The following is a 27802-nucleotide window of genomic DNA, read 5'->3' on the forward strand; positions in this document are numbered from 1 at the left end:
CTGTACCTATAATCTTCAGGGTATCTTATAATAACTAACGAATATATTACATTTTATTATCCATCATCATCTAAACACCAGTACCTATAATTTTCAGGATATCTTGTAATAACTAACGAATATATCCCATTTTATTATCCATCGTTATCTAAATACCCGAACCTATAATTTTCAGGGTGTCTTGTAATTTAGTCCACCAGTGTACATTCCTTCAATTTTCGGCTGTCATCTCGTGCCTTTGCCCCACTGTGGAGATCAAGGGGGTGTCATCAGGAGCGTCAGTCGACGTCGCGACGTAGGCGCGTCAGCATTGGAGCGCGAGACGCCGACCAGCGAGCGTCGAGTGCGCGCGCTTCGAATACAATTTCGACCGACGTTCCTCGCGAATCGAAAACGTGATCGGGTCGCACGTGTCGCGCGGTACTCGATCTCGATGGCGTTATCACGCCATCAAAATCCATTCTAACGTTAATCATCACCTCACTGTCACGGCGTAGCTATCATCCACTGCCTCGTTTCTCCAAAAATGTCGCTAAACGCGACTTTTTCTCCGCTAAACGTTCTGCGATCTCGAACAGCCAGTTTCCTTTGCAAAGCTAGACATAATTCGTAACGTGATCGCGTTGTTTGACACATGGTGATGTTTGAATGACCGTGGCATCGTGTTTAAAAGTACGTGACCTGTTCAATCGTCAGTGAGCCGATCGATGAAATTAGAGTCTGTTCTTTGGAGTCCGTAATGGAAAAAGTTATGGTGCGTCGTAGTACACTCCGGAGGGGTAGGTTTCGTTCACAAGTTTCGACGAAACGGTGGTATTAAAATAATTAAACGGATAACGGATAACGAATAACGGATTCGTTCGACAAGAAGAGAAAAGTATTCTGGGATTTCGAAGTTTGATATAACTCCGCGATCTGAATTCAAAGTGCCACGTATCAGGGATATATCACATTAAGAGACTCTTGAATAGTTATTCATGGAAGTAAATACACGCTCAAATTCGGGCAAAAGTAACGAAGAATGCATATCACGACGAATTGAACTTCATATTATAATACGCTATAAATACATCAAGGACTCCTAAATTTATATCGAAGTAATGAAATCACTCCTTGCAACGTACTTTTTATGTTTCTTTTCCTTTATTGCTTAGAAATAAAGGAAAATTGAATTTATTTTATTAACTTCGGTCCAAGTTTCAAACAAATTTACGTGCTCATCGTCGACGAAAGGGAGGCTTGTTTGCGGAACCAAGACGCTCGCTGCCGATGGAAACATGTTGACTCTTTCGTAAGCGATCATCCGCTCTGGAAGCGTTTTCTCGCGGTCAATCGATTGGGCTGAACAAATTTCGTGAATTGTTTAACAGTCGTGATGCACGGCATGGTTACCGTTGTAAGCAACATTGTACAGTGTCGATCGATGGAAGAAAGTGTCGAATGTTCGATATTGGTGCACGAACGTGCTGAAGATTCGGTTAACGTGCGGTTGAACGAGGGTGTCAAACATTGATGACGGTCGAGTGCCGCGCCGACAGAGAAAAATGGAGAGCGCATCGATGGCCCTAATTTCGGAGGAATCGAGTCGTGTGAGTAGTTACTGCCACTTATTTGAAATTTATCGTACTATTTCAAGGTAGATGTACAGATTTATCGATCTCGGATAATGTTTTCTGCAGTGGCTCCATAAAGATTCTTTGCGTTGTGTTTTATTTCCTTTCGTATGGTGTATGAAAGAAAATTAAATGTATGAATGAAAAATTGTGTAATAAGTTGTTTACTTATGAACTAGTATAATAAATAGACTGCTGATTTTATACATTTATGGCGTACAATAATATAAAAACATTATATAAAATATACATAATGTATGTTGAATATATTCTACAATTAATATAATAATATCGTAATTTTTATATCGTTATGTTCAGACTCAAAGAATGGCCTTCTTTTCTTGTTATAATATACAGTCAGTGTAATAAGTATTCGTACAGGAACCATTTATTTTAAATTGGTTGCTGTACAAATATTTCTTGTAATTATATAACCAGAGCACTTTAACACGTTGACTGCCAGACAAATATTCTTGAAAATTTCAATTATGATTGAATATTATTTAAACTATTGGAGACAACATAATGAAACATTAATCGTGGTATTTATTTCTATAACTTCATAAAAATTCACGAATTTCGTTTAAATTCATTTCCATTGTTGCTCAACTTTTACAATTATTTCTTTCCGTGCTTCAGTGAAAATCACTGTCACTAACCTTCTGTTATTTCGCCTCCTTTCCTTAAAATTGGTATCTCGAACTTTAGGCACATATAGCGTACACTGAAATAAATAAAAACGTGTTAGTAAACACGTATCTAGAAACCAACAGTTTTCGAGTTATAGTAAAGAATCGAATGTTGATCAAATTTGTTGCTGGGATTCGCAATCAGGAATTGTCCACACCACTGTTTATGTTTCTTCAGCTCGTGTGACCATCGATTCGAGCGGACGCGGACGACAGCTATGAAAACAAAACCCCGCTGGCTAAAATTCACTCCATTCTACACGTATAAATTATAATTGAGGTTCGCGAATTGAAGAATCAAACTAAAAATACAATAACTCGTACTTTCTACAAAAACGAATTTTTGAGAAACGAAATTTAAAATTTCTTCGATCGCAAGTCCGAATAAGTATAGCGGAATAAGTAATATCGTTTCCTCGCGAAAGGACGTTTGAAGAATTTCGATATAATACTAACGGAGGAAGTATGCAAACGAATGCCGGATGTTCTACAGTACAAGGCACTCTAAGTGACTTTTTAATGTACATTCTCTCGATGAGACATACTGGATTATGACGAAGTGTACTTTTAACTCGATGCATTATTAAAAGTTTATCCGATGGATAATTCCACTGTGGAAATAATTAACGTAGCTACACTTTCGAACGATGATGAGTATCAAGAATGGCTTTTATAAAAATGGAACTCTATCTTTGTTCCATTCCTGCATCTCGATATATTAAATCATCTGGCGTTTATGCACTGCACTTAATACATTAAATGCACTCAAAGGGCTACTTAAAAAGGTTTACGAACAAGACACGTTACGTTATGTTGCACTTTCATTGCGTAGGCGATAATGTTTCTTTTTACACTCGCCATCCTTACAACGCTCATTATGAAAATTAAAACAATACCAAGTACATTGTATTACCTTATTGCATAAGATGTTCATGATAAATTAAGTCCTACTTCTACCAAACGGGATACCTATTTTCACGCATTACATTTCGCTCTACAGATTACTACTAATCGATTGCACAGGAAATTGGCGTTGTTTAATTTAATAATCGATATTGGTCAGTAGGCGCGGTACCATTCTCCTTCAAGGGAACGTCGGAGCTCGCTTACCAAAGGAAACTTCACGGTTTCGAACAAGAAATTGAAAATATTATTATGAAATTAGCGGTGGTGTTGTAAAATGACAAACTTATTAATCTCAAATCCTTGGTTAATTTTTAGCATTTCTGATATGAATGATTTACATCAGGCAGTACTGCTTTAAGAATATACTCTGTTATAGTGCGCCAGGGACTTGAAATAAATAAATAATTTAAATTGAAAGTTGATGCGTGAAGAACTTGTCTAATAATAGCGACAGAAATTTTGTATATCTCTAAACCTCGAATCTTCTATTGTAAAAATAAAACACACCGTGTCGTTTGCCACAAATTTAACACATTGTTAATTATTAAGTTTGTTAAGTTTACGCGTATGCGATGCCGTTACATGCTGGTAAATGGCTTTTGAGTAGAGAGAACACCTCGTATGTCGATATAGAACCGTGCCTAATTTCAGGAGAATACTCTGCTCTTAGCGCTTGCATTTCGTCACTAATCCATGATCAAGTATCAGTGCTCGCGTCTACTATTTACTATTTACTATTAGAAATACGCATTTCAGTTGCTGTAGTCCGCGAGAAATGGAACTGGAACATAAAATCTACATTTGTCCTAGAAGCATAAAAACGTAATACGTGACGCCAGAGTTCACGTATGACGTTGCTATTGGAATTTGAAATAACTCTGAATGTAAAGTAACAGTTGAGCTTTTTTCAAATAGCCATCAAGAGACGAACTATTCAATTCGGTTAAAGTGAAAAATGAATGGAATATCAAAGTTAATGAATATTGAACTCCATGTTGTATTAAGCTGGGATAATTCATATATTTATCATTCAATTTAGTTCAATTTAGTTGAACGGAGAAATGAATGGACTACAACAATGATGAAATACTGAACTCTGTGTTGCATTGAACTGTGATTATTTATGAAAGACTCTTTGAAAAAATAAGAATTCTGTATGAATTATTATTTTTTAAATATGATTTCTGTAAGAATTATTATTTTTAAAATATGAATTCTATAAGAATTATTATTTTTTAAATAAAATTTCTGTATGACGTATTACTTTTAAAATAAGAATTCCGTATGCATTATTATTTCTTAAATTAGAATTCCGTAAGAATTATTATTTCTTAAATTAGAATTCCGTAAGAATTATTATTTCTTAAATTAGAATTCCGTAAGAATTATTATTTCTCAAATAAGAATTCCGTATAAATTATTATTTTTCAAATATGAATTCTGTAAGAATTATTATGTTTTAAAAGGGTTTTTTTGTACCTCAGAATTAAGGTCAATTTACTAAGATATTCTTTAAACATATCATCTCTTATGAACCACGGCATAACATTATCTCACCCCCTGAACAGGAAAAGCTCGTATAGATTCCATAAATACTTTATTTCGCCTGCTCGACGTACAGAATCCCTTGTGCCCGATAAGAATTCGAGTATTATAGGGGTTACTCTTGGCAAACGTCCCAACAATGCCATTCTTAATCTCGATCAGTAGATTTTCAATTTATAATACAAATACTCGATCGCTTGAAAGGTACTAACGTGGGAATTGCTGGACCATTTCGATAGCGATCTGACGAATAGATGTAATTTAACAAATCCCGCGATTTGTACGCGCTATCTGATGGCATCTGTTACCTGAGAACCGTCGACCTGTATTTTAAACGATTTCATTGCGGCCAAGAAAGACACGTAACTCCTTTAATTACATTTGTTTGGTTTGCAAATAACAGGTTAAAGTTGCTTCCCCAGTTTAATTAATGTGCCTTTGTATCTGAAGTACGCATTGTAATTATCCGCGCTGCATTGTAATTAGCATATGTATTGTACAATCATTGCTCTCCCTTCTGTTTACTATACAATTTTACTTGCAACTAGAATTCGATGAGTTAACAACAAGACATTATTTTAATACAAAGAAGAACGTACTAAAATCAAAGGGAAATAATTAATGAGATATTTTTTCACGTACATTCGCTAGTTTTTATTGTTAGTTAATTGATGTTAATTTGCGAAAACCAGTTTCAATTCATAAAAAGAAGAATAGAATTTGTCGCCGTTCCATTAGTTAATTCGCGTTGATTAATTTATTAATTCAGTTCATTAGCGCGCGGCAGTGTAACGAAAGGCAGTCAATGTCCTGCTAATAATCGTGTTTTTCCATCCAAGGAAATGACCGTGCTTATGGCGCGAATAGAATGTTGGAGAATGAGTTGGAATAATCATTAGATTCTATTTCCAAGTGGCTGCAGTTGTGAGTCGAAAGAGGATAACACAGTGCAAATTGGGTCTTTGTGGTGTAACATAGTTGAACGTTCTTCGAAGTAGTATTAGTGAATAGAATTATTCGAATAAAATTTCGAATGAAAGTTTCGACCAAAAGTAAAGTGAGGTTATTAAAGAAAAACGAATAATTTTTTATTCCAATAAATGAATGAATAAAATGATTATAACAGTTATCGCATTGCGTTTCATGGCACTGTGCGAGGTATAATTGTTTATAAATAAACACAACTCAACGGTGGCATTCATTCGTCATTGAAAATGTTCAAATAGAAAAATAAACTTTTATTTCGTTCGTTTTTAAAGGAAAAGATTGTTCGATTAACCATTTTCAATATTTTGCAGGTAGTAAAGAGGTGATCATGCAAATGTGAACTCGAAAATCGTAAAGCTGGCACTCGCGAGTGTTCTCTTTCGTGGTACCCCCGAACGGGTCGAGGGGTACACGAAACCAGTGAGCAAAGAATTATCAAGCTCCGAAAGCACGACCTGCACGATGAACGAGCCGGATCCTTGCCTGCCACTTATCCTACCACCGAGGTACAGACTCCGTGATCTCATCTTGGGGGATTACGCATTTAACGACGACGGGGAACGGTGAGTAAATATTCCGTCATCTACGTTTTTCGGAAACATTTCCATTAATGAACTCGGGGAACTCTGCGGGTAAGGAAATATTTGCCAACCAAGGATGGAACAAAATTATTAGTTGGATCATAACTTGTATGTAACAGTTCAGTCGAATAAGTTATCGTTGTCTTAATCGTTATTTATTGTAGGAATAAAATTGTCGAAAATCTATCGATATCCCTATGAAATTCAATTTCCGAAATCCGAAAAAGTCGAAAGCACATTTATGATTTTCAAAATGATTCCAAGTTTTTGAAGAGAGTGAGAGCACAATGAATCGAGGAAATATTTGAAAATGCCAAGTTTAATTTAATTTTGATTTGGAAATATTCATCCTGAACGATGTTCCTGTTTTAAAAATGAAATTCTTTTCGCATGAATGCGGAACAATTTAGGATAAGGTAGGTCACGTTTTAATTAACGAAGCGATTTCAGGACGGCATAGTGAATGCGCTAAGCAGAGAAAAATACAATTAAAATACATGGAACGAGTGTAGTTTGAAATTAGAGAATACAGAATAAAAACATTTCATTTTATGCTTCAAGTTATTCAAACAATAATAATTTATTGTCGAAATTTGATGTTCTACTTGAATAATTTTTTTCTGGTTTATGTAGTACCTATTATTCAAAATAATATTTATTGCACTTTCCTGTTACGCTCATCAATTATAAATTTGGAAAATCATTAAAATTTGTAAATTACTTCTGAAACACTTAAATATTATACGTACATAGGTGCATACACCTATAATTTAAAATAATATTTATTACACTTTCCTGTTAGAATCATTTATTATAAATTTTGAACATCATTTAATGAATATGAAACACTTGAAATTTGAGGTACGCAATTTCTGAAGTAATATTGACAGATTAATTCTCGATCATTTCCAAAGATAAACAGTTACGTATCGTCAATTGTATTTTATTTTCCTCTCTGCGTCCTCCTTTATAAATCACGGCTAAGGCAATTTGTAACATAACAAGATAGTCTTTTGAATACGTCGTGTTCTCTTTTTATCGGAGACTCGACAAGTAAATATCTAATGAGGCCTTTTACAAGAGTCGAAGCGGGATTCAGACGTCTTTGACGACGGAACAAATATTTGCCAAATTATTTGCGGAAGCGTTGGAGGTCGTCTGAGGAGCATTGAATGGCACTAAAATTAAATCTCTGCAGGATGTTGTTATGAAACACGACGATCGCGTTAAAGTTCGGTAAGTGGAAATTTATTTCAACGCTTGGAGTGATTCTCGAAAACAAAAGGATACGAAAGTAGCCATTTAGGGCTTCACACGGAATACTATTACAATTTTAAAATAGCTCGTCACTTTCCTGGTATTAATTAATTTATGTTTGATCGAAAGGAAACTCTAGCGATATTCTCTGTTACTTGACGTTATTATCATATCCTACTCTTTCAGTTAACATTTATATGAAGTATGTTATTGTATATGTCGCGACTTTAGGTTCTTCATTTGCACTGTTTTTATTCAATTCAATTTTTAGAATACGATAGCCCAAGTTCCGCTTTTTCAGTGCATCTTTTCAGACCCTAGCGAATTGTCTCATTATAATTCAGCAACATGTGACACGAAACGGCGCTCCATAGTTTACTAATATCACTCACTTTAATCGCATTCTTTCTCGCCTAACGCATTCCAGGAGTCACTTCGTTGATTAAAACATGATTTATACTTGTAAACTGCTTTGTATTTATACGATACAAATCGTATTCATAAAAGAAAAACAACGAATTGAGGGAACACCGGAAAATTAAACAGGTCATTTAAGATGCATATTTAAAATTTATTATTAAATCAAGCTCGTGAAAAATATATTATTGTTAATTGTAACAATTTTTATCTCATTCTTTATAGATATACCGAACGTACCATAATTTTGTTGGTAATAATCACACACTTTGTAAATTCTCTAAGAGTCGTTAGATGACTCATACTAATAACGGGCTTTGCAACTTCGTGACGCAAGTAAAATTGTTGCGGTTATCTCTTATGCACAATGGCCGTCGGGGTGCGGTCGTGTAGTGAGCACGTATATTCAGGTGGATTTGTACACAGGTGTGGAACTCGTCGAAACACTAATTCAATTTGAGAGAGGAAAAGGCCTTCGAGGGCGAAAAATTAAGCTGTGAACTTTATTCGCCTGGAAAGAAGAGATTACCGAGTTGACAGAGGAACGTGCCAGTGTAAGTTGATCTACGTTACGCTTGAACAGAAGCGCTTTGATTGCTGAAAATTTGATTGAAAGATTTCGATCGGGCATTGTAGAGTGAAAAAAGACCTGAGTGGACTTCTACCTTTGATAAACAATGGATAGGACCATATACAAGGTGGTCCACCTAAATATCCGCTTCAATCGTGATTTTAATTATTTCGAATTGATACTTAAATGTTGCTTTTATTAAAATATCGGTCGATGTTACCGAGAATGCGTAGGATCACCTTATAACACATTTTATGGTTTGCCGCGGTCCGATATTGCGTGACTACATCTCGTGTCTCAGTGGAGACAGTTCTGCAATGTTTACTCGTTTGGAAGGTGCTACACGTCAACACCTGTAATTACCTTACCGATAGACGCTTCGATTATACCGAGTGAGCTTGACCTCGTATTAGGTCACTTAGTGGTCTCAATTCAAATTAAAGTCAGTGATTATTAAATAACTAACGACTTTTATGATAGCTGAATCTCTCTAATTATAAACAATGATCATGTATGAAGCTTAAAGCGAAGCTTTAAAAGTTATAAATTTACATTCGTACAAAGTCAAATAAACAGAATTTTATTTGCTTTATTCGAATGAAAATGCTGGAATAAAACTGCTTGAATAACTGATGGATTGAATAAACATCGCAAATAAATCGCTGTACACAGCTTTTATTCGTCATCTATTATTCCAATAAAATTCTGCCTAACTCTGGCAGAATTTCAACAGACGTCTCATTTCCCAGATCTTCCGTATAATATTCAAGTCCGTCAGACTTCGAAGATTACAAAGGTAATCATACTCTCGGCGTTGCCATAGAAAATTCAAGCGAATGTGACAGTAGGGCTTGAAGCTCTGAGCTCTGTGCAAGAGAAAGATTCAAGACGCGACTTTCGGCCGCAAGAAACATATAACCAGTTAGGAGGGGAAAACTTTCTATACATTTTGATAGCACACTTATCGAGCGACAAATTGTAGAACAAAATAGCTTGTTAACTTATACAATTCACTTTTCACTTATTTCATTAATATGATTTCGACCACTTACCTTAGAAGCCTGATTTTCCATATTATATTAAAAATAATATCGATGTATTTATTATTTGAACAATTTTGACAGATGACGTTTATTCTTTTTCAAAAGAACATTATGCAATGGTAACATACATACAGGCAAATATTAGAAACAAGCCAATTGCAAGTTTACAATTACAAGTTCTGTATCAAATTTGAATCTTAAGGCATTCGAGTATTAATGAAAGCATTATGTCTTACATTTTTAGTACACTATATATTTTAAATTCAGTGAGTTTGGTTGACTGTAATCTATTTTTTAGATACAAATTTATAAACAATTGATGGATATCTTCGAAATCTTTAAAGCAGATTAAAGCTGTCTGTCTTAGGAGGAGGAAGAACAAACATTATTGTCACTGGTGTTTCCCTGAAACCGAGATGGCGGTGAATTCCTTCTTTCAACGACTAGTCTAGTTTTTTACGCTCCAATATGTCCACATCCTTTGGAAGAAAGTCGGTCAGAAACGCGCGCGAGAAAAGGAAGAAATATTGGTTCAACTCTATGATGACTGAGTTCAATTCAACAGAAATATCCCTCGTGACCTTATGCATGGATATAATGCTCATCGAAGAAACTTTTTCGTTTCCATCGATTTTCATCGGCTCTTTTTCTGCATTTTTCCCCTGCGTTAAGTATTCAGTTATCGTTTCATCTGATTTTCCTGCCGTCTCTAATTGGATTTTCCATTAGCTTAACGAAAAGTGTTGCCACGAAAAAATTAACCGACTTAGAAAGCATTTTGCATTCGACGCAATTGTTTAGAGTATAAATACTCACGTTGGAAGAATTTTCTCAAGAACATGGTTTTACATATATACATACATATGTATTAGCAGTGTAGCCATCAATTCCAAAGGTCGTGAGCTGAAATTTATGGTAGGGTTCCTTTGGAGGGAAGTTGATCCTCGTCTCTAAATCACGAACCATATTACAAAAATGTAGAGTGGTTTTTTGAATTTTTTAAGAATAATAGACAACATATTTGACAAAGTCATATTTCTTAGATTACACAAAATTTTCTTTTCCATAAAACATATTGCAGGAATATTTTAGTTTGTATTTCCAAATATGTATGGAATATTGAACTCACATGTCTTACATCTTGTTTCTATACTCTCTGAATGTGTTTCAGATATTTCTTGTACATTCGAAGCACATTTAATTCATGTTCATTTAATATTTATTTTATATTTCGTGTATATGTATACGATATTCAGGAAAATATTTTTTTCATCTTAAACAGTGTGGCTAAACAAATATCTCTTTAATATTCGAACAAAATATTTAACCAATGTTTTTATGCTACTAGAGTTTGCACAGACACGTCTTAATCGCATTATACAAACTTATTTCTCTTTTTCTCGACATTATCGTTGAAAAGTAGTTCCTGTCTCTTACACAATTTTTTCTTCATATGTATGTCAAATTTAGTTTTGTAATTCCTTCAAAATAATTTAATTCAGTTATTTATTACCGAGAAAGATCCAGACGCGAGAATCGAAATGTTTAATAATGTTACTTGTTCCGCCATCGACTGACTTCCAATAAACATTCCCATCAGCCTTCTGCGCTCTTCTCTAAATGATCGAATCGATGCTGGTCACGCGTGGTGTCCTGCGTGACATTTGTCTCCTAGTTATTTTTTTCCGTCTACTCCTCCGCAGAATATACGTAATTACAATCAGAAGGGTGAGTGCTGACATCGCCACACCGCATCCTTGTATCCGTGCTCCCGCGTTAACCATCGACCTGTCGTTAATGTCATCTGGGATTCATTAATGCAAATGTATGCAAGATTCGCGATGACGTTGGTATCCTCGTTCCCGATAAGACGATCACCGCCGGCTTTTAACACCTTCACGCTCGCGGACAAGGTATCCCCGCGACTCGTCATTGTCTCTTTGACACCTACAAAGTGATAGCCAGTCGCTCGATATCTGTTTCATGCTTCTGAAATTAGATAAAAATAGCGTACGAGTCTAAACGAAAAATAAGCCACGGAGAGATTCGATCCCACGATCCTTGGATCCACAGTCGACCGCTTTACCTACCAATCCCGCATCCTACGTTTCGTGTTCTTGTTTAACTTCTTATTGTTGGTCATGGAAAGCGCGGATACTACAATAGTATACATTCCAGACACTATCATAACCATACTTATCGCGACCAACACCATTTAAGGACGATTCTGCTGATACTTTCCCTCCGGAACCATACGTGACCAATTTTTCAAGACTTTAAAGTGAGAAGTACCCTTAAGCAAAGACTCGCATGACACGGTTTGCTTCCTATCTCGCGTATAGGTTCATCGAATTGTCTCTGGTCGGATTAAAAAGGCATGCAGCAGAATGACATTGTCTTATTTCGCGCAGAAGCCGAGGGCCACACTTGACACAATTAGTATCGACCGCCGTTTCTATTTTTACTATTTTCCGCTGTCCCTACCGTTTTGTCAACTGGTTTACAACCATACCAAAAATCTGCCAAAGGAATTCCTTCGAAGGTCTGTTTCCACGCGCGTGTGCACCGAGATGGAACGAAATATTGCAGGGATTTACTCTTCTTATCATGCGTGACTTCTAATGGGGGCAAAAGTTGTCTTTTATAATATTTAGTTCAATATTATATCTATATATAATTGATTTCCTGTTTCTTTATTATAAACACAGTTTAGTTTGGACATTTTTTAGTCCAAGACATTGGGTACATTTTTAGTGTATGTAGAATAAGAATAGTATTCCACGCGGGGCACAGCTAGTTATATTATAATAATATTAGTATATTACAATTTAAGCTGTCTGGAAACCTGTAATGGACAATTTTCTTCGATTACCGTGGCGTTGTTTGCCATGAATTTTTACCACATGATGTTACGGTTAATAAGAAGTATTATTTAAACAAATGCGCGTAGAAATCCAAGCTGCAGAAAATGTAGCACGATGATGCACCAGTTCAGACATTATTACTCATCCGTGAAATTTTAATAACACAGTATTCGCCAAATATTACATCCCGTGGCTATTATGTACTTTCAAAAATGAAACAACGAATGAACTAAATTTGCAATTTAACTAAAACACAATAGACGAAAGTTCATTCCAAATGTGTTTTTCAAAATTGGAAAATACAATAGAAATACAATGTGGGTACAATATAAATTTATACGAGTACATCGTTACTTTTTCAAATGAACAAAAAATTACACGAACCTTTTGACCATACCTCGTATACCCAAATGTTCCAAACGAGGTTCTCCGTACTCGTCACCGTTTTTGTAGCTCTGATTTACATTCCAGCGAACACCGCGGTAACCATTTTCTAAAAGAATCATGTTGCTCTGCCGTCGAATTTGATTTTCAGAGCAGCTGGAGAATTTCTTTTTTCCTGTTTCACGTTTTCCATCCTCTACGTGCTGTGTTTGATCCATTACGTCCTGAATGCAATCCCGATTCTCCACGTGGGATGAAAGCAAAGTTGAATACGGAAATGGATGCCTCCTAGAGCTGAATTCGTTTATGTTAAGAACTATTCAATCCTCGTGTGTACTCCGCTGGTGTCTTTGTATACGTTCTGTAACAACGTCAGCCAGTGTAACCACACGAGTTAGTTACTAAAACTAGACTGTGGGTTTCACGCGTTCGTGATGCAGGCTAATGTAAAAAATATTCGATAAGTGTGCTCAGAATATACAGTCAGTGTAAGAAGTATTCGTACAACAACCAAATTTGAAATAAATTCTTCCTGTACGAATACTTATTACACTGACTGTATGTAGGTTTAGAACGAGGGTGTATTAATTTACCTAATTAAGAGTGTATATTATTTTACCTAATTACTCAAGAGTGTGTATTAATTTACCTAATTAAGAAGTATCGACTCTTAACTGGGAGTCAGCATTGTACCTAAACTCATTACAATTAAAATACAAATTTTTTATTTATAAGTTATGTATAAGATTACTCAAACGAGTCTAAACGATTCTAACAATAAAATTGCTTCGAGACTGGCAAATATTATTTCACACTCGCAAGCTTCTTTACTGATTTTCGTATAATAGAACCGTTGGTGTCCAATATCGTTCCTAATTGCGTGGGGGATATTGTTACTAACGACGGATAATAACGTCGTAATTAAATGTAACGATGGAACCCTGTGCTAAGCGTGTTATGAAATATCGTTATTTATGACACTGGAAATAAATTTCTTCTATATTCGATATACCAGTATGTTGATTCTGAGTACAATTGTGCTTTTAAGTTAAATAGAAAGAAACATTCCATATTATCTTGAAGAAATATGGAGAAGTACAAAATATTCGTGTGTTAGAAATATTAAGCCTCGAGAATTATAGCACATCCCACTGCAATAAACTTTAATTTTTTAAATAAAAATTATCTATACTCACCAACACTTGATGAATTTGATTTATTTATTAAATACAACATGCAACCTTTTCGGAGGCGGGGCAAAATTAAAAACTTTTAATTCCGGCTTGGGTTAGTTTTTGGTGAGGGCGGCAATATTGAATGCTGATTTAATGTTGCTGAATGCTGATGAATATTTAATAATTTAATCAAGTTTACCAAGTGCTGGTGAGTAATAATGCAGTTTAAATAGAAATTATTTCATACTTTTCAGTGCAGTTTTGATGTTTTTCGAAGTCGTTTATATTTCTTTTCCGAAAATTATCGTACTATTTAATATATGTAGAATAAATCTCAGCGAACAGATCTTCTATTAAGTCAATTGTTTTCCGGAAAAAAAGATTGTTGAATATAGCAATGATTCTCACATATCCAAGGTGGCTTCCCCTCACTTACCTAATCATCTTTTATTTCGAATCACGCAAAACATAGAACTACACTATAACATTTCATGCTATGCTGTCGACACTTTGACTGGACAACAGCTTGGATTACCTTTGAAACGCTTCGTCTTTGTAAAGCCATTTTTTTGCGTCCGCTTTAATGTCCTCGTCTCTTTATAGTCACTGATACGGCACGATAGCGACGCAAGTGAAATGCACTTAATAGCTTCTGGGCTGATAAAATCAGCCCGTGAAATTGCTATCCATCTCGGTAAGTCGCGGCTGACAGTCCCAAGTCCCTGAAATCCCAGAATCTTTGTTTTAGAAGGATACAAAATAAATCTCAATCGAGGTTTTGAAAAACCGTTGATGGAAACGATGAACGGCTCTGACATTTCCTGCTGTTCAACCATTTTTCTGTACGAGGCCATTTAGCCTCTAAATGGGCCATTTAGTTACTTCATGTAGAATGTAGTACTTGTTATGAATACAGAAATTAAGAAAGTTTCACGAAGATACCGAACACCAAAAACCATTCCAGCCCATAGCAGCCCTTTGAAGTATTATTTCCCTTTCATTCCTTGTACAGCCGCAGGAATCCGTTATCACCGGTCTCTTTAATTTCCTTCGTCTCGATCGATTTTTTTTCGCGGAAACTCTTGATTAAAGGTGATAGCGGAAAGCAAGCCATCCTCTTCAGCTAGTGAATTTACGTATTACGTATTTGTTCTATCGCAATATTAATATTTAACTTTCCTAGTTTGTTTGGGAATGACTCCAACCCGAGAACAAAACGTCAAGTGCAATTTGTAGTTAAGACTGAAATTGTTCGTCGTATCTTTCGTTAAAAGCTAATCTTCTGAAAGCTTTTCGTCTCAAAGAAAACTCACAATCAGCTAGCATCGACCATAGAAGTATTTACGGGAAGATTCCGTTAATTTTTCATGTTCATCAAGCATCATTGTTCGATCCGTAGATAAAACTTGTGCTCGAACAAATGGCTTTCGTTAATTAACTGATTAATTAAGTTCGCTAGGTAACCTGAGGGAATAGCGAAGGTTCATGAAAACATGGACTAAGAAACTTATAATTTACGCCATTACCTCTCGCGCATCGCGTAGTGTGCAATTACTTCGTGTCCTAGTATCGCTTAAGATTGCAAAATTGGTTTTCGTAGTATTCTTCTTACGGTCATATCTGTTCGAACTTCTGTTCTTATTTGAAACTTTTCAGTTTTTAGTGAACGTTTTATGAAACTATAATTAATCAAGAATTTCACAGTGAACGCGTCATACCTTTTTAGAATGCCGAGTTGAGAGAAAAACAACGAAGAACGAACAATGCTTGCAGCGCCGCAGTAATCATGAAAATTGTTCCACTCCATTTAATTCATTCGTTTCTTCTACTATATTGAAACATTCCTGAGGAAATAAAAATATACTATATAAATACTATATAAATTTTGATAGTTAAAGAACATTAATCTTAATTCGGTATTTATATAATTATGAATTTCTGTAATTCACTGAAGAATTAGAGCACTATTATCTTGACCCTTGAATCCCCAAAGTTTCAAATTTGATACCGGACTTTTAAATCGAATTGTACACTTGGAATTTGTTTGTTTTTAATATTGGGTGTACGTATGTTACCATTCCATAACGTTTGTTCGAATAAAAGTTAAAAAAATAAACGCCAGCTGCCAAAATCGTTCAAATAATAAATACATTGATATTTTTTATATTTAATTTGGAAAATCAGGCTTCTAAGGGTTAAAGAGTACACAGGCTTCTATACTTTCGATTGAACTGTTCTCCAGTAACGCAAGGAAATCAATTCTCACGTAGGTAAAGTAGAGATTGACGCAGTATATAGAATTTAGCTCCCGGTTTTGTCCCGTTTATTCAGTATTACTGCTCGGATACGCTTTATCGTCGCCTTGAAGTTCCTTGCAACCAACCTCAATGATACATTCTTCTGCGTCCTCGGAAGTTGTCGCTAAAGTAGGTTCTTTATGGGTCAACGAGGTGCAAGTCGTTGAGCTGGAGGACCAAAAGAGGGATGCGAGTTGATTCTTCTTCGCGGAGAAGATACTTTCTGCTTTATCGACGGTACTGGAGCCGTTGTGCTTGCAGAGCTTTCGAGCTTTCTCGTTTGCCATTCCAAGTATACAGCGCGAAACTTTTGTTGCTCCCCAGAGTGCGCCGCATGACGTTACCAGATTCATCTTCTTTCGAAGGAGAAGACGAGAATGTGGAAAAAAGCTGCCAAGATTATAAATTTTCTCGCTTTTAATGGCCGAATCTGCAAACCAACTATTTCAAGAAAATTAAATTAACTTTCTGTATAATTTAATGACAACCGTGTTTCATTTACGGAAGTCTCCATGCCAGATTTTAGATATCTCTACGAGACTATGTTACCTACTTTTGAAAAAAGTCATTTTACCTTATTATGTCAAAATTCTTGGCATGTGCAATAATACAGAGATTGAAGATGGAGAAACAAAAACTACTACGTGCTCCACTTTTATGCAACAGTAATTTATAGTTCAAACAGAGACTCAACGTGATAGCTTAGACAGAAATTCCTCGAAAATTCCGAGAAAATTTAGAAAGAATGGAGTTTACAAAACGAAGTACATACTTCTGGTAGAATTTCTGTAAACAATTCGGGAATCTATGGTATAGAATAATAGAGCCAGAACTACGCACTATTAAACTGACCGTATCACTGGCTAGAATAGATATAATTGGAGATGCATCGCATAACTGTGGGGATGAAATTTAGGACTTTGATCATGCATTGTAGATCTGCTTCGAACTTCTATAAACGAGGAACTATATGGCAAAGCAATTGCGGAAAATTGACTATGAATCTATTATCTATCTATTAGTATCTAATTGTAGTATATAATTTCGCAATAATTTAAAAGAATGAAATTTAAAAGCCTTAACTATAATAGATTAATTCCTAAACCCTAATAATGTTCATTTCTAACGGTTAAGACGGAACGAAAGAAATGTAATATTATCTTTGATGGTCGGGTCAAATTAGTTATGTAAGTTTCAGATTAGTCTGCGTTAGGGTACTTTAATGAAATCATAGACCTCTACAGAACATCACCCACCATATATGCTAATGCCGCTGAAACTTTGCATACTGGTAAAAGTTCTCGAAAGTATTCGACACAGTTTATTTAGTGGTATGACGTTATGTTTTGGTGGATGAAACCACCCTTATTAAGTCAAATGGGTCGAAAATAAATAGAGTTAGAATAAATAGAGTTATTTCAAATCAAATAACTCATATTCGATGCTTCATAAATAAATATTGAATTCAGTCAAAAAATGCTGAGAATTTATTGAAACATTTAACATTTCATTTTTCGACAATGTTCTCTCCATTCAAGATATTTTTTTTTTATGTGAATTATAGTAGTTTATAAAGTACTTTGAATATTTCTTCTCTAAATTGTACTCAACGCTGTTAAAAAAAATAGTTCAAGGAAACATAAACAGCCTTTGTGTCTTGTTTTGAAGCGCGCGGTACTCTGATCTTGGACACGAGCGGAACCACGTGGCCTATTGAAACCTCGAGCTTTTCCGCGCTACTCGTTCACCTCCAGAGCGCATGCCCGTCACGCAAGTTTAGGTTCGTCCCCGGCGAGAATCGATGCTGTACTCCAGCCATCCATTCATCCCGTTCCACTATTCCGAAATAGCTCCGCTTTGAGCGCCGTACAACCACCGACGATCTAATAAAATTAATCAGATCGTCCGATTAAAGGGTGTTCGTTGGCCTGGAATAATAAAACGATGCTACGCCACCGAAGGGTTGTTGCTTCTGTCGTAAAGGTCTTTTTTCTTTTAAGGGACATCCTTGTCTTCTTTATTTCGCTCATCACTTCCTAATTGACGTTACACCTTCGCTGTGATCTCTACAGTTGCCTATATTTAAAACCAGAGCTGAGGAAAATTTGTAGAACGAGTACTCCAAATTGTATCTAAATAATCATTCGAATAATATTAGGTTTGCCGGAAAGTTCTGTCTTTTCAAGTTTCAACGAGTATGCGCATATTCGTTAAAAATGATATACAAATTGCAATCTCGCTGACAAGATGTCATACATAATGACAAAAATTATATTATTCAATAAAATCTATTTAAGGTACGAGAAATCTATTATTTTAAAAACTGACAGAACTTTCCGGCAGGCATAATATAATTGTATTTTAAGTGGAAAGCCAGTTTCTTGTTTTAGTACCGTAAGGTTAAATAATCAACTTTGTATTCTAAACGTGTATAGTTTAAATATTTCATGTTAATGAAAGTAAGTTTACAAAAGGAATAATATTAAAATACTAGGAATAATATTTGCCAGGGGAGACTTATTTATATTTTGAGTCAAACTATTGCACCTAATGAAGTTTTTGAATGTTTATTAGACAATCTGAAAACCCCATATAAGATGTAATACTCATCTCCTTTTAACTTTCTACCATCTCATCTAAACATTCCCAAATTTACCTTTAATGCCCGTACAAAGTGACCGTACCAAATTGCACCCAAATGGGTCCATTCACTTCCCAGATAATTGGACGTCTAGAAATCAATATAACGTGACCAGTAGAACGGTCAAAGTGTCAACAAGGGATCACGACGTCGCGCAAGCACGCTTCAGCTTCCGTTCTACCAGCTCAGACGGGGTTGTTTGTCACGGTCACGAAAGCGATTCGCGATGGTCTCAGGGCCGACGGGAAGGATCTGATGGCAGAGATGAGGACCGAAAAGCATCCGAAGCATCCCGCGGCGCAGTCGCCTTGGCAACGGCGGCGTCACGTGCATGTGTGCGCCGGTTCAGCACGCATTCGCCAAGAAGCGAGACGGAGCGGTGCGACCGTCGTGGAACAGAGCACGAGCAAGTTCCGTTGATAGAACAAGAAGGGAGATAGGATGAGAACGAACCAGCGAAACGGCGACACAGAGGGTGAGGAATAGAGGGGTTGAATGTTGGCGATCGGAGAGGAGAGAGTAAGGGGTGGTGGAGCACGAGAGAGAACCGCTACGATGTGCCGCAGTACGGGGTGGCGAGCTGCGAGCTGGCTCCTCGCAGAGTGAAAAACCAGTAGACGAGGACACCCCGAGGCAACCCTCGGTGTCACGTTCGAGGAACCGATCGTCGTGGTCGAACCTTCCGCCATTTCCATTGGCCGAAATCCTCGCGAGATCCTTCCCTGATCTCATCGTCGCGAGTACCCGACAACGTCGCGACGTAGCCTCCGGGACAGCTTGTCATCGATGATCCTCCAGAGACCGTTCCGTTAATCTCAACGAGTGAAGAGTCTTATCGCGCGTGGGGTTGTAATCTTTAGAGAGTTACGGGGGCGAGACACTCGTGGCATGTCAAGGTCGATGCGGTAACGAGTCGACGTGTTTCGTCAGGCTAACGGAGACGTTTGATCCTCCTACTCAAGAGTCGACCGAGATCATTTTCGAGATCTCTACTGTGTCGAAATCCCGCAAGTGCTTGTGAAATTTCGTTTCACGGCGATCAGCTGATCGCCTGTTTCGACGTCGACGGTAATCGAAGCTGAGAATCTCGCGAACCTGATACCACTGATCACGAGTATCGGGTTGACGAACGCCAGTGGCGTTCTACCGTTCAATTGCTCATTGTCAGAAGATTTGCGTGATTGCTCGCATTCTTTGATCATCGTGCTCTTAATTCTGCGTCCACCATGTCAAACGACCCGGGATTTTGCCTCGAAACAAACGCAGAGTCGGACGAAGACGAGATGGACGATGACGTTTTGATGTTAATAACTGTTTCGAATTGTTCGTTGTTGGTAAGAGAGCCTGGCTCGCGTCTTTGTTGAAGCGTGCTGGTTATTTGGAGAGTGTTTAACGACGAACAGCGAGAGATTATCGTAACGAAGGAAATCACGGTGTAAAATCGGGAGCGACCTCGTGACACGCACCGAGTGGCAGCTTCGACCCTGGTCGTGTGAAAAATAACAACGTGCTAAGTGAGACGGATGTAATTGTCGCGGGTTCGATGGATCGATCGCTTCGTAACCTGTCGCAACATTCCTAACGAGCGGGCTACAAATGTCAAGCGTCGGGGAGGATTCAAAGGGTGGACACTCACTGTCCGAGGTAACTTTGCAATGGTCATGACCTTCGATGCTGACCATCGTCACGTGATCGAGCCCAGGCCAATCGAAAGTCTCTCGTGACAAGAGGCTGCTACGAATTGTTGCCGGCCCTCTACGCCGGTTGTCGAGACCGCAACGATAAATTATGCTTCCACGAACGTAATCTACTTGTTTACGACGTTACTGCGAACGGTCTCCATCGATTCGGTAAAACGCAATCCACGGAATAATCTGGACAGAGTGTGCGATGCGCGGGTGTCGTTCGAAGGAGTCGCGACAGTGTCCTCGAAGGATGATAACGATCCATGGCTCGATCGTTGACGGCTCGCCGCAATTACCGTCGCCGAGGATAAATGCTATGAATTCGTAATACGCGATGAATGGCAATCGTCGCGTAGAGTGTTAATGGCGCATGATGCCTGTGGATACTATGGCTGCGATCGCGAGAACGACTGTCACTTGACATCGATCGAAGCGCAGGATGAAATAGCTTCTCCATGAGAACACCGGTTGTATTTTCGAAGATTATCGTTGCGCGCAGATGATAGAGTCGAGGGAAGTATTTGACGTTAATTTGATTTATTTCGATAAGAATAATCTGTTATCATACAAGGGTTGTACAATTTTCGAATCGTTGTTGAAGTTGTTCGACTGTTCCACTGTTGACGATGTAGTCGAGATGTTATTTCGTGTGTAATTTTTAAACAGTTTTCGGTGACTTTGATATCCGTAGGTAAATAAAAGAACGCCCGCGTACGAGACGTGGTTTCGTTTGCAAAGCGTGCGCTGTACATTTAACGTTGCACTGGTTAAATAGTATCACGACGTTTGCGCGATTAACGCTAAACAAACGTTTATATTTTTCGATCGAGTTGTAACAAGGGATTTCACACTTGTTCGCTCGTTGTTTCACGGTCGCATTTAGTAGGGCAGATTCGAACGCAGATTCGATACGTTATTGATTTCGTACGCTTCGTTGCTCTTGTTTGATTCTTAATCGATCAGTCACAACGACACTGCGTGGTTGGACTCAAGCGCGTAGAAATACGCTGATCGTTATGCGCTAATCATTGTTGACCTCGGTTCGACAAGGTCGAGAGCACCTCGTTAATTGTACCCGCGAGAAGGCGTCGCGACGAGGTCGGAAGTAATTTATTTGACGTTCCGGGTCTTCCACGGGGAAAATGCTCCCGAGGAGTAACTTCGTCTTTCATTAAAATCGTTCCTAAAAGCATAACGGCTAACCGTCAAAGCAGACAACGATTCGGTTAAACATCGTCGAGCTCGTCGATTGGAAATTACGTTGGGACTTGACGCGCGAGCAAACTTATTTGGTCTTGATTCGATTAACTGCTCCCTGTCGAAAGATTAACTCGACGATACTTGCTCGCAACACGTGGCTCTACCGATAGAGCACATCCTTGGGAGTCCAACAATTAAGGCTACCAGTCTGGAATCCGCTGTTGCATTGGAACCAAGCAACCTGCCGCAATGGAAAGAGATCGCAAGCTGTTCGATCGGTTCGATCGCGTCGGAACGAATAGCGAATACCTCGAGTACTGTGTCTGGACGCACCGTGTACCAGCTAGGTAATTCGCGATGTGAGTGTCGCGGGTCAACGATGATGTCGTCGGAGGGGCATCGTAGATCGATTCGTTCGGGACAGACCAGTTAAACGATCACGCTCAACAAAGTGAAGTTTCCACCGAGGAAGAGAGAACACCGGGCGAACGAGTCGGCGTTCCGTCAGCTGTTCGCCCTGTTTCATCAGCGCAAGCCTCGGGATCCTCTCCGAGGGCAAACCGCTGCCTCGTCGGTTCCCTTGCTCGAGATGGGCGCGAGAGCATGGGACTACGAGGCACTGCCAGAACTTCACACATCGACGGCCGTCACGCCGTCATCGACGCCGCCTAATGCACAGCAGAAGATGCATCCGCCGAGAGTCTACTTCCAGGCGGAGAACCTGGCCTCCACGAGGAGACGCAGTAGCTCCAGGCTACTCGCACCACAGACATCCTGCAGGAGACGCAGCAGGAGCATGAGCGCTTGGAGCGACCTGTCGAGGTCTTCGTTCAAGCTGGACGAGAGGTACGTCGTTGTTCAATCATCCATTTGAGACTGGTGGGACGGAATGGAATATTAGCGCGAAAATTTGGTGAACGACGTTTTTAACTAATATTTGCTTTCGTGGTGTATGACTTAAAAAGGTGAAGCGATATTAAAAACAAGAGATGCACGCGTCGCGAAGTGGTGAAGGGCTAAAACGGTAGCATTTTGTGAACAGAGGTTTTTGTAATATTTTTTTCAGACGAATTGCGTAGACGCCAAAATCGCCCATTATAGCGCCGGATTTCTTTTGGAGGATCTAAAAAACAGTATTCAAAGTATATCTGCATAGATCCGATAGCATGCAAGCTTTTTTTAGCAATTGTAAATATTTCTAAAATCGAAAAATAGTATTTCTAAAGACTTCTTATTGTCAATAGAGTCTTAGAGAGTTTAAACTAATATCTGCTAACTGAGAAGAACAGCGCAAATAATACGACTGTGATTGTTAATGTCTCGTTTGCTCAGTATAATGTAAACATTGGGCACCCAAACAAATTATTCCTTAATCCAAACCGTTATATTATAACGGTTGTATAACGTCCCCAAATTATTACATCAATCTGACGATCATAAAAGAAATGTTTTTTTTTCCCGCTAATATTGCTATTTGGTTCCACGTTGAGACGTAAGATATGCAATTATTCTTCTGCATAAAATGGGTCATTCGTCTTGTTTAAGTCGAATCTCTGTTCTTAATTCTACTGTGTCTTTATGTCCCCCATCTTTCACCAGAGTTTGATAAATTACGACGCCTCGCGTTCTACTTAGTTCTCGTATTATTACTTGCATTCTACCTTCTCGTGTTTCTTCCAAGTAGAAATCTCGCTCAGCTCAGGGAATTTCGAGACCACGACGTTTCAAGTGTTGAACGTCGAACTTTCCTCCGAGAGCGTCCTGTGTTATTCATTTTGTTTTGAAATTGTTCGTACAAAAATTCTCTTGAATTTCTATTTTCTTTTCTTTTGAAATTACTTTGGAAGCTCCTAGTATGAAATGTTATCTGATAACTGAGGTATTTTTGGAAGAAGAATAATATACCTCAGTCTTTAAGTGTGAAAAATTGATATACAAATAACTGATCAAATGTTTTAACATTGTAATATTAAAATAACTGGAAAATAATTCTTCTATAATTTTTAATACTTTCTATATCAAGCACAAATAGTCATCGTGTTAACGATTAAAAATTGTACAAATTCTCAGAGAATTCAAAATTGGAATGGAGACCTCGAGGGAGGAAACCAGGGTACCTCGTGATTTTTCTTTACACAGAGAAATTCATGTAATATTTCTTTAGCTTTGAGAATATTTTAGGTATGTTTTAGAGTATATTTGGTAATTTTTTCAATTTATTTCGCACAAAAATCTTTGAGATATCGCACTTTTTGTTTAAACAACATTTCATCCAACCCTAATGTGATTTGCATTCTTAAAATACAATATCGATAACTTATGTTAGAAATAATTTCAATATTATAATAAATCGATTTAAATTCAGTATACATTGATTAAACGAGAAAAATAAAAATGAACATAAATATTGGACGATAAAATAACACAATTTTCAACCAGAAAAGATGAATAGCGTCTATAGTCGTTCTGGCATCCAGGTAGCTATCACCGGCAAAATAACCTGTCTCCGTTCAACCCACTTTCAAACTATCCAGATAAATTGCGTTATAGCAAGCGTACTTGATATTCTGCTGTTATAAGATGCATTAATATCGTCGCAGTAAACGACGTTAGATTGAGATGATAAGGCAACGTTATGGCAGATATTGAAAGGGAAATGGCGTTTCGAGGGAACAATTAAGTTTTCGATTACTTATCGTAAATTATTTCAATCTGTGATGCAACTTCTAATATTTAACGAGTAAAGGATAGACAACTGTTTGTTATGCTATTCTTTCTTTTACATTTCTGTCCAGAGAAAAATTTTGTTCGCCGTTTTTGTTCCACCTCTCCAGTTTTAAATTCGAAGTGGAACATTAGAGAGAATTTTATACAATCCACTTAGAGTTAAAGTATAATGTGAAAGACAGAAGTGTGGTGAAGAAACATTCGTTGAATATTTGGGGGATTCTTATCCTTCGGTATCGGAGCTAGAAAAGTGTCCTTGAACTTTTGTACCACGCTACATGTAGATAGAATCTCATGGTGAATATTTTAGCACTTAGTTACTCGAGGTGATACGTCTTGCACACTGACGTAACGTTTTATTGTATCATTACTATTCTCTTTCGCGTTTCTTCATATTTTATTCGCGTTATATATTTCTCACGGTTCGTTCTCGAGTATTTTTTAAATAGTTCACTGGCGTTTCACACCGTGTTCACTCTATTTGCATACATTTCGTCTAAGGTCAAACGTGATAAGGAATTTAATCTGAGAAGGAAGTCTTAGTTGAAGGTTGAAAATAGTTACTTAACACTAAAACTTTCAAGTAACATAATTTGATAAGTGAATGTATATGAAACTTCTTTTTAAATATATTCAATTATTAACAATACTTTCATTGATATTAGTAAAATAATATTAAAAATTGCCTTTTTTTTTTAGTAGGATGGAGCAATATTTTCATATTTTTTCAATCTTGATAAATGGATGCTTGTTTTATTTTTTGTCACAGTTCTGATCGACTCCTTGAGTCCTGTGTATGTAGAGCAGACTGCTTTCAGGCCTTTCACGTTCAAGTATCACATTGCAGGAAGAATGGTGCGGGTCCGAAGCGCTTTTTGTCATTTCCGGAACAAAGGGTCATTACCAGTTGGTTTTTAGTACTGCCCTGGTTGCCCACTTTGTTCCCTGTATTTCAATGTAACGAAACTGTTCTAACGTCGATATTCATCGCTGGCAGAGCGACGTGCATTTTTTCAATTCCAATCGAAACGAAGCGTCGAATTCTATTCGTCCACAGACGACTTCGTTATTCAAGCATTGCGATAAACGATATTAGTTCGCGAAGTGCAGTTTACAAATAGCTCCATCGTAGAACGTTAGTTCTTACATTATTATGAAAAACAAAACAAAATAACAACGAGGAGACACGTTCGATAAAATGTGTAATAAGATATTCTTGTACAGTATAATTTTAGCTTTTAACGTCGCTGACCAGAGACTTCACTCTACATATTAAATGGTCCCTTCGTAAGTGGAGCAAGATTTTCATAATATATTTATAGATCTTGGGGTTGTAGAGTTTTTATTTCAAAGTTACTATACATAGATAATATAAATAAAAATTCTTCGATATTCCGTATTAATTCTCGCGTAAATCAATTTTCACGCTGCGTCTATCGCGACTTCCGATTAATTATTTGCAATAAATTTTGTAGATAGATGCAACAAAATTTATGTAATTCGTATTATAGGATTAAATATGAACGAACAAACGGTGTATTTATCATTATAAACAATATACGAAATATACAGGACGTTTCATTTAAAAAATGGTTAAGTATCTCACGAGGGGATGAAACTATGAACAAAATATTTTTACAAAAGTTATTTCCTACAAAGGGACAAATTATATGGAGTAAATAATTTTGTTGTAAGCGAAGTGGTGGAAGAGATTAAAAAAAAAAAAAACAATTAATTTTGTTAATTGAACTTATCCCAGTGAAACGTTCATTAAATGAAATTTGCCTCGTATTGGACTATCGTGCAATTTATTCTCAGAGTAAATAAAGAATTGGAGGTATCGACGGTAAATTGGAAATAATTGAATTCAAAGCAATAAGATTAATACTGCACCGTTCGGATTTGTGCGATACCAATTCCCCTAAAACGTGAAAGTATCCATCCGTGTAATTCGTGTTTACTTTCGCGTCGCTTTGCTTTAGTCGGTTCACCTGTTATGGCGGATTCAACAGGAGAGATCAATTTGTTGTCGCGGCGAATACAAAGATGTACGTAGCCGTTCCAGTTTGCTCCCTAAATCCGCCAATATGCCCACGTCATTGCGCAATAACGTCTTCGAGAGGCGAAGATATAGCGACACTTGGCTCATAGCTACCCGCTTCGGGATCGTAATCGTCAGAGTTCAGCCCATACTACGCTAGTAGTCTGTTTGCACACTTGGAAACCTAATAAAAATGCGTCGACCTGGAACGACACGCAGGAGAACCTATATGAACGGAGATTAATCGCACGTACATATGTTAAAACATTTTGTTTTATCGTTGTACTTTATTTTCCGCCATTCCACTTAATTTTCATCCTGTTACGCTTTGTACGCGTCAGGTCAGCCCGTTCATTTCTGCCCATTTCTCAAATAACATGTGCAAAAATAAATAAAGTTTACTTTGAATTTGGTAGACTCTTTTTTAGCAACACAAGCAACGTAGGAACGACACTAGCTTCCTCGTTCATTTTTATATATTGATCGATCACTCCGCTGTCTAATTTTGGCTCAAGTTTCATTTCTCTCAAAGCGTCGTTCTGGCATACTTCACATACCTTCAAAACTTTCATATATCCTCTTTTTAAGAACCACCATTCGCCAAATGATTTTTCTCTCTCGGTGTAATTATCACTGCGTATATAAAATTCCACTTTTCGCTCCCGACGAATTTGGTGAAAAGGAGAATTGTGTTGATGTAAACTGGGCTAAAAAAAGATATTTTTTTAATTTTTTTAATTTGAAGTTACTGTTCGTGGCCGCTGCGTATGAGTTATAGTGAGTGTACGGAGTTTGTGTAATAATTTCAACAAGAATTATTTCAAATTTGTATAACTTTGTTTATCATTCAATGTTTGTTAAATGAACGTTTACATATTTGTAGAAGTCTCTACAACAAATTTTATATAAATGAATTGTATTAAATTACTTGCATCTCATATGAAAGTTTAAATAAAAACTTATGGTAGAAATATACGCGTAATAATAATTATAGAAGTGCATCCTTTTTTAGAAAAGCATTTTGACATTCTGCCAGCTTCGTCAGAATTTAATGGAACAATCACTGATGTGCCGTTTCTTCAATCTAAATAAAAATCCACTGACCAACCACAGATTTTTAATCGATGACCTCGGTTTTTCTGTTACAACTCGAGTTCGTGCAACGCCAACGCGTAACAC

The 27802-nt window shown here is 37.3% G+C and overlaps 1 protein-coding gene across 8 annotated transcripts in view; it reads left to right on the plus strand.

The window, feature by feature from the left end:
- LOC128875411 (potassium channel subfamily T member 2) overlaps positions 1 to 27802 on the plus strand; it is a 217497-nt gene that overhangs the window by 1248 nt on the left and 188447 nt on the right. For 6 of the 8 annotated variants that reach the window (XM_054120957.1, XM_054120961.1, XM_054120965.1 and 3 more), the window contains exon 1: positions 21749 to 22701. In XM_054120957.1, the coding sequence (XP_053976932.1) occupies positions 22445 to 22701 (257 nt within the window). In that variant the 5' untranslated portion in view covers positions 21749 to 22444. Of the gene's footprint in view, positions 1 to 311; positions 1590 to 6051; positions 6304 to 21748; positions 22702 to 27802 lie in introns of those variants that run through there. The other 2 variants (XM_054120962.1, XM_054120963.1) reach the window with 2 other exon arrangements.

Source organism: Hylaeus volcanicus, chromosome 4 (assembly GCF_026283585.1).
Source record: "Hylaeus volcanicus isolate JK05 chromosome 4, UHH_iyHylVolc1.0_haploid, whole genome shotgun sequence".
Classification (NCBI taxonomy): Eukaryota; Metazoa; Arthropoda; class Insecta; order Hymenoptera; family Colletidae; genus Hylaeus; species Hylaeus volcanicus.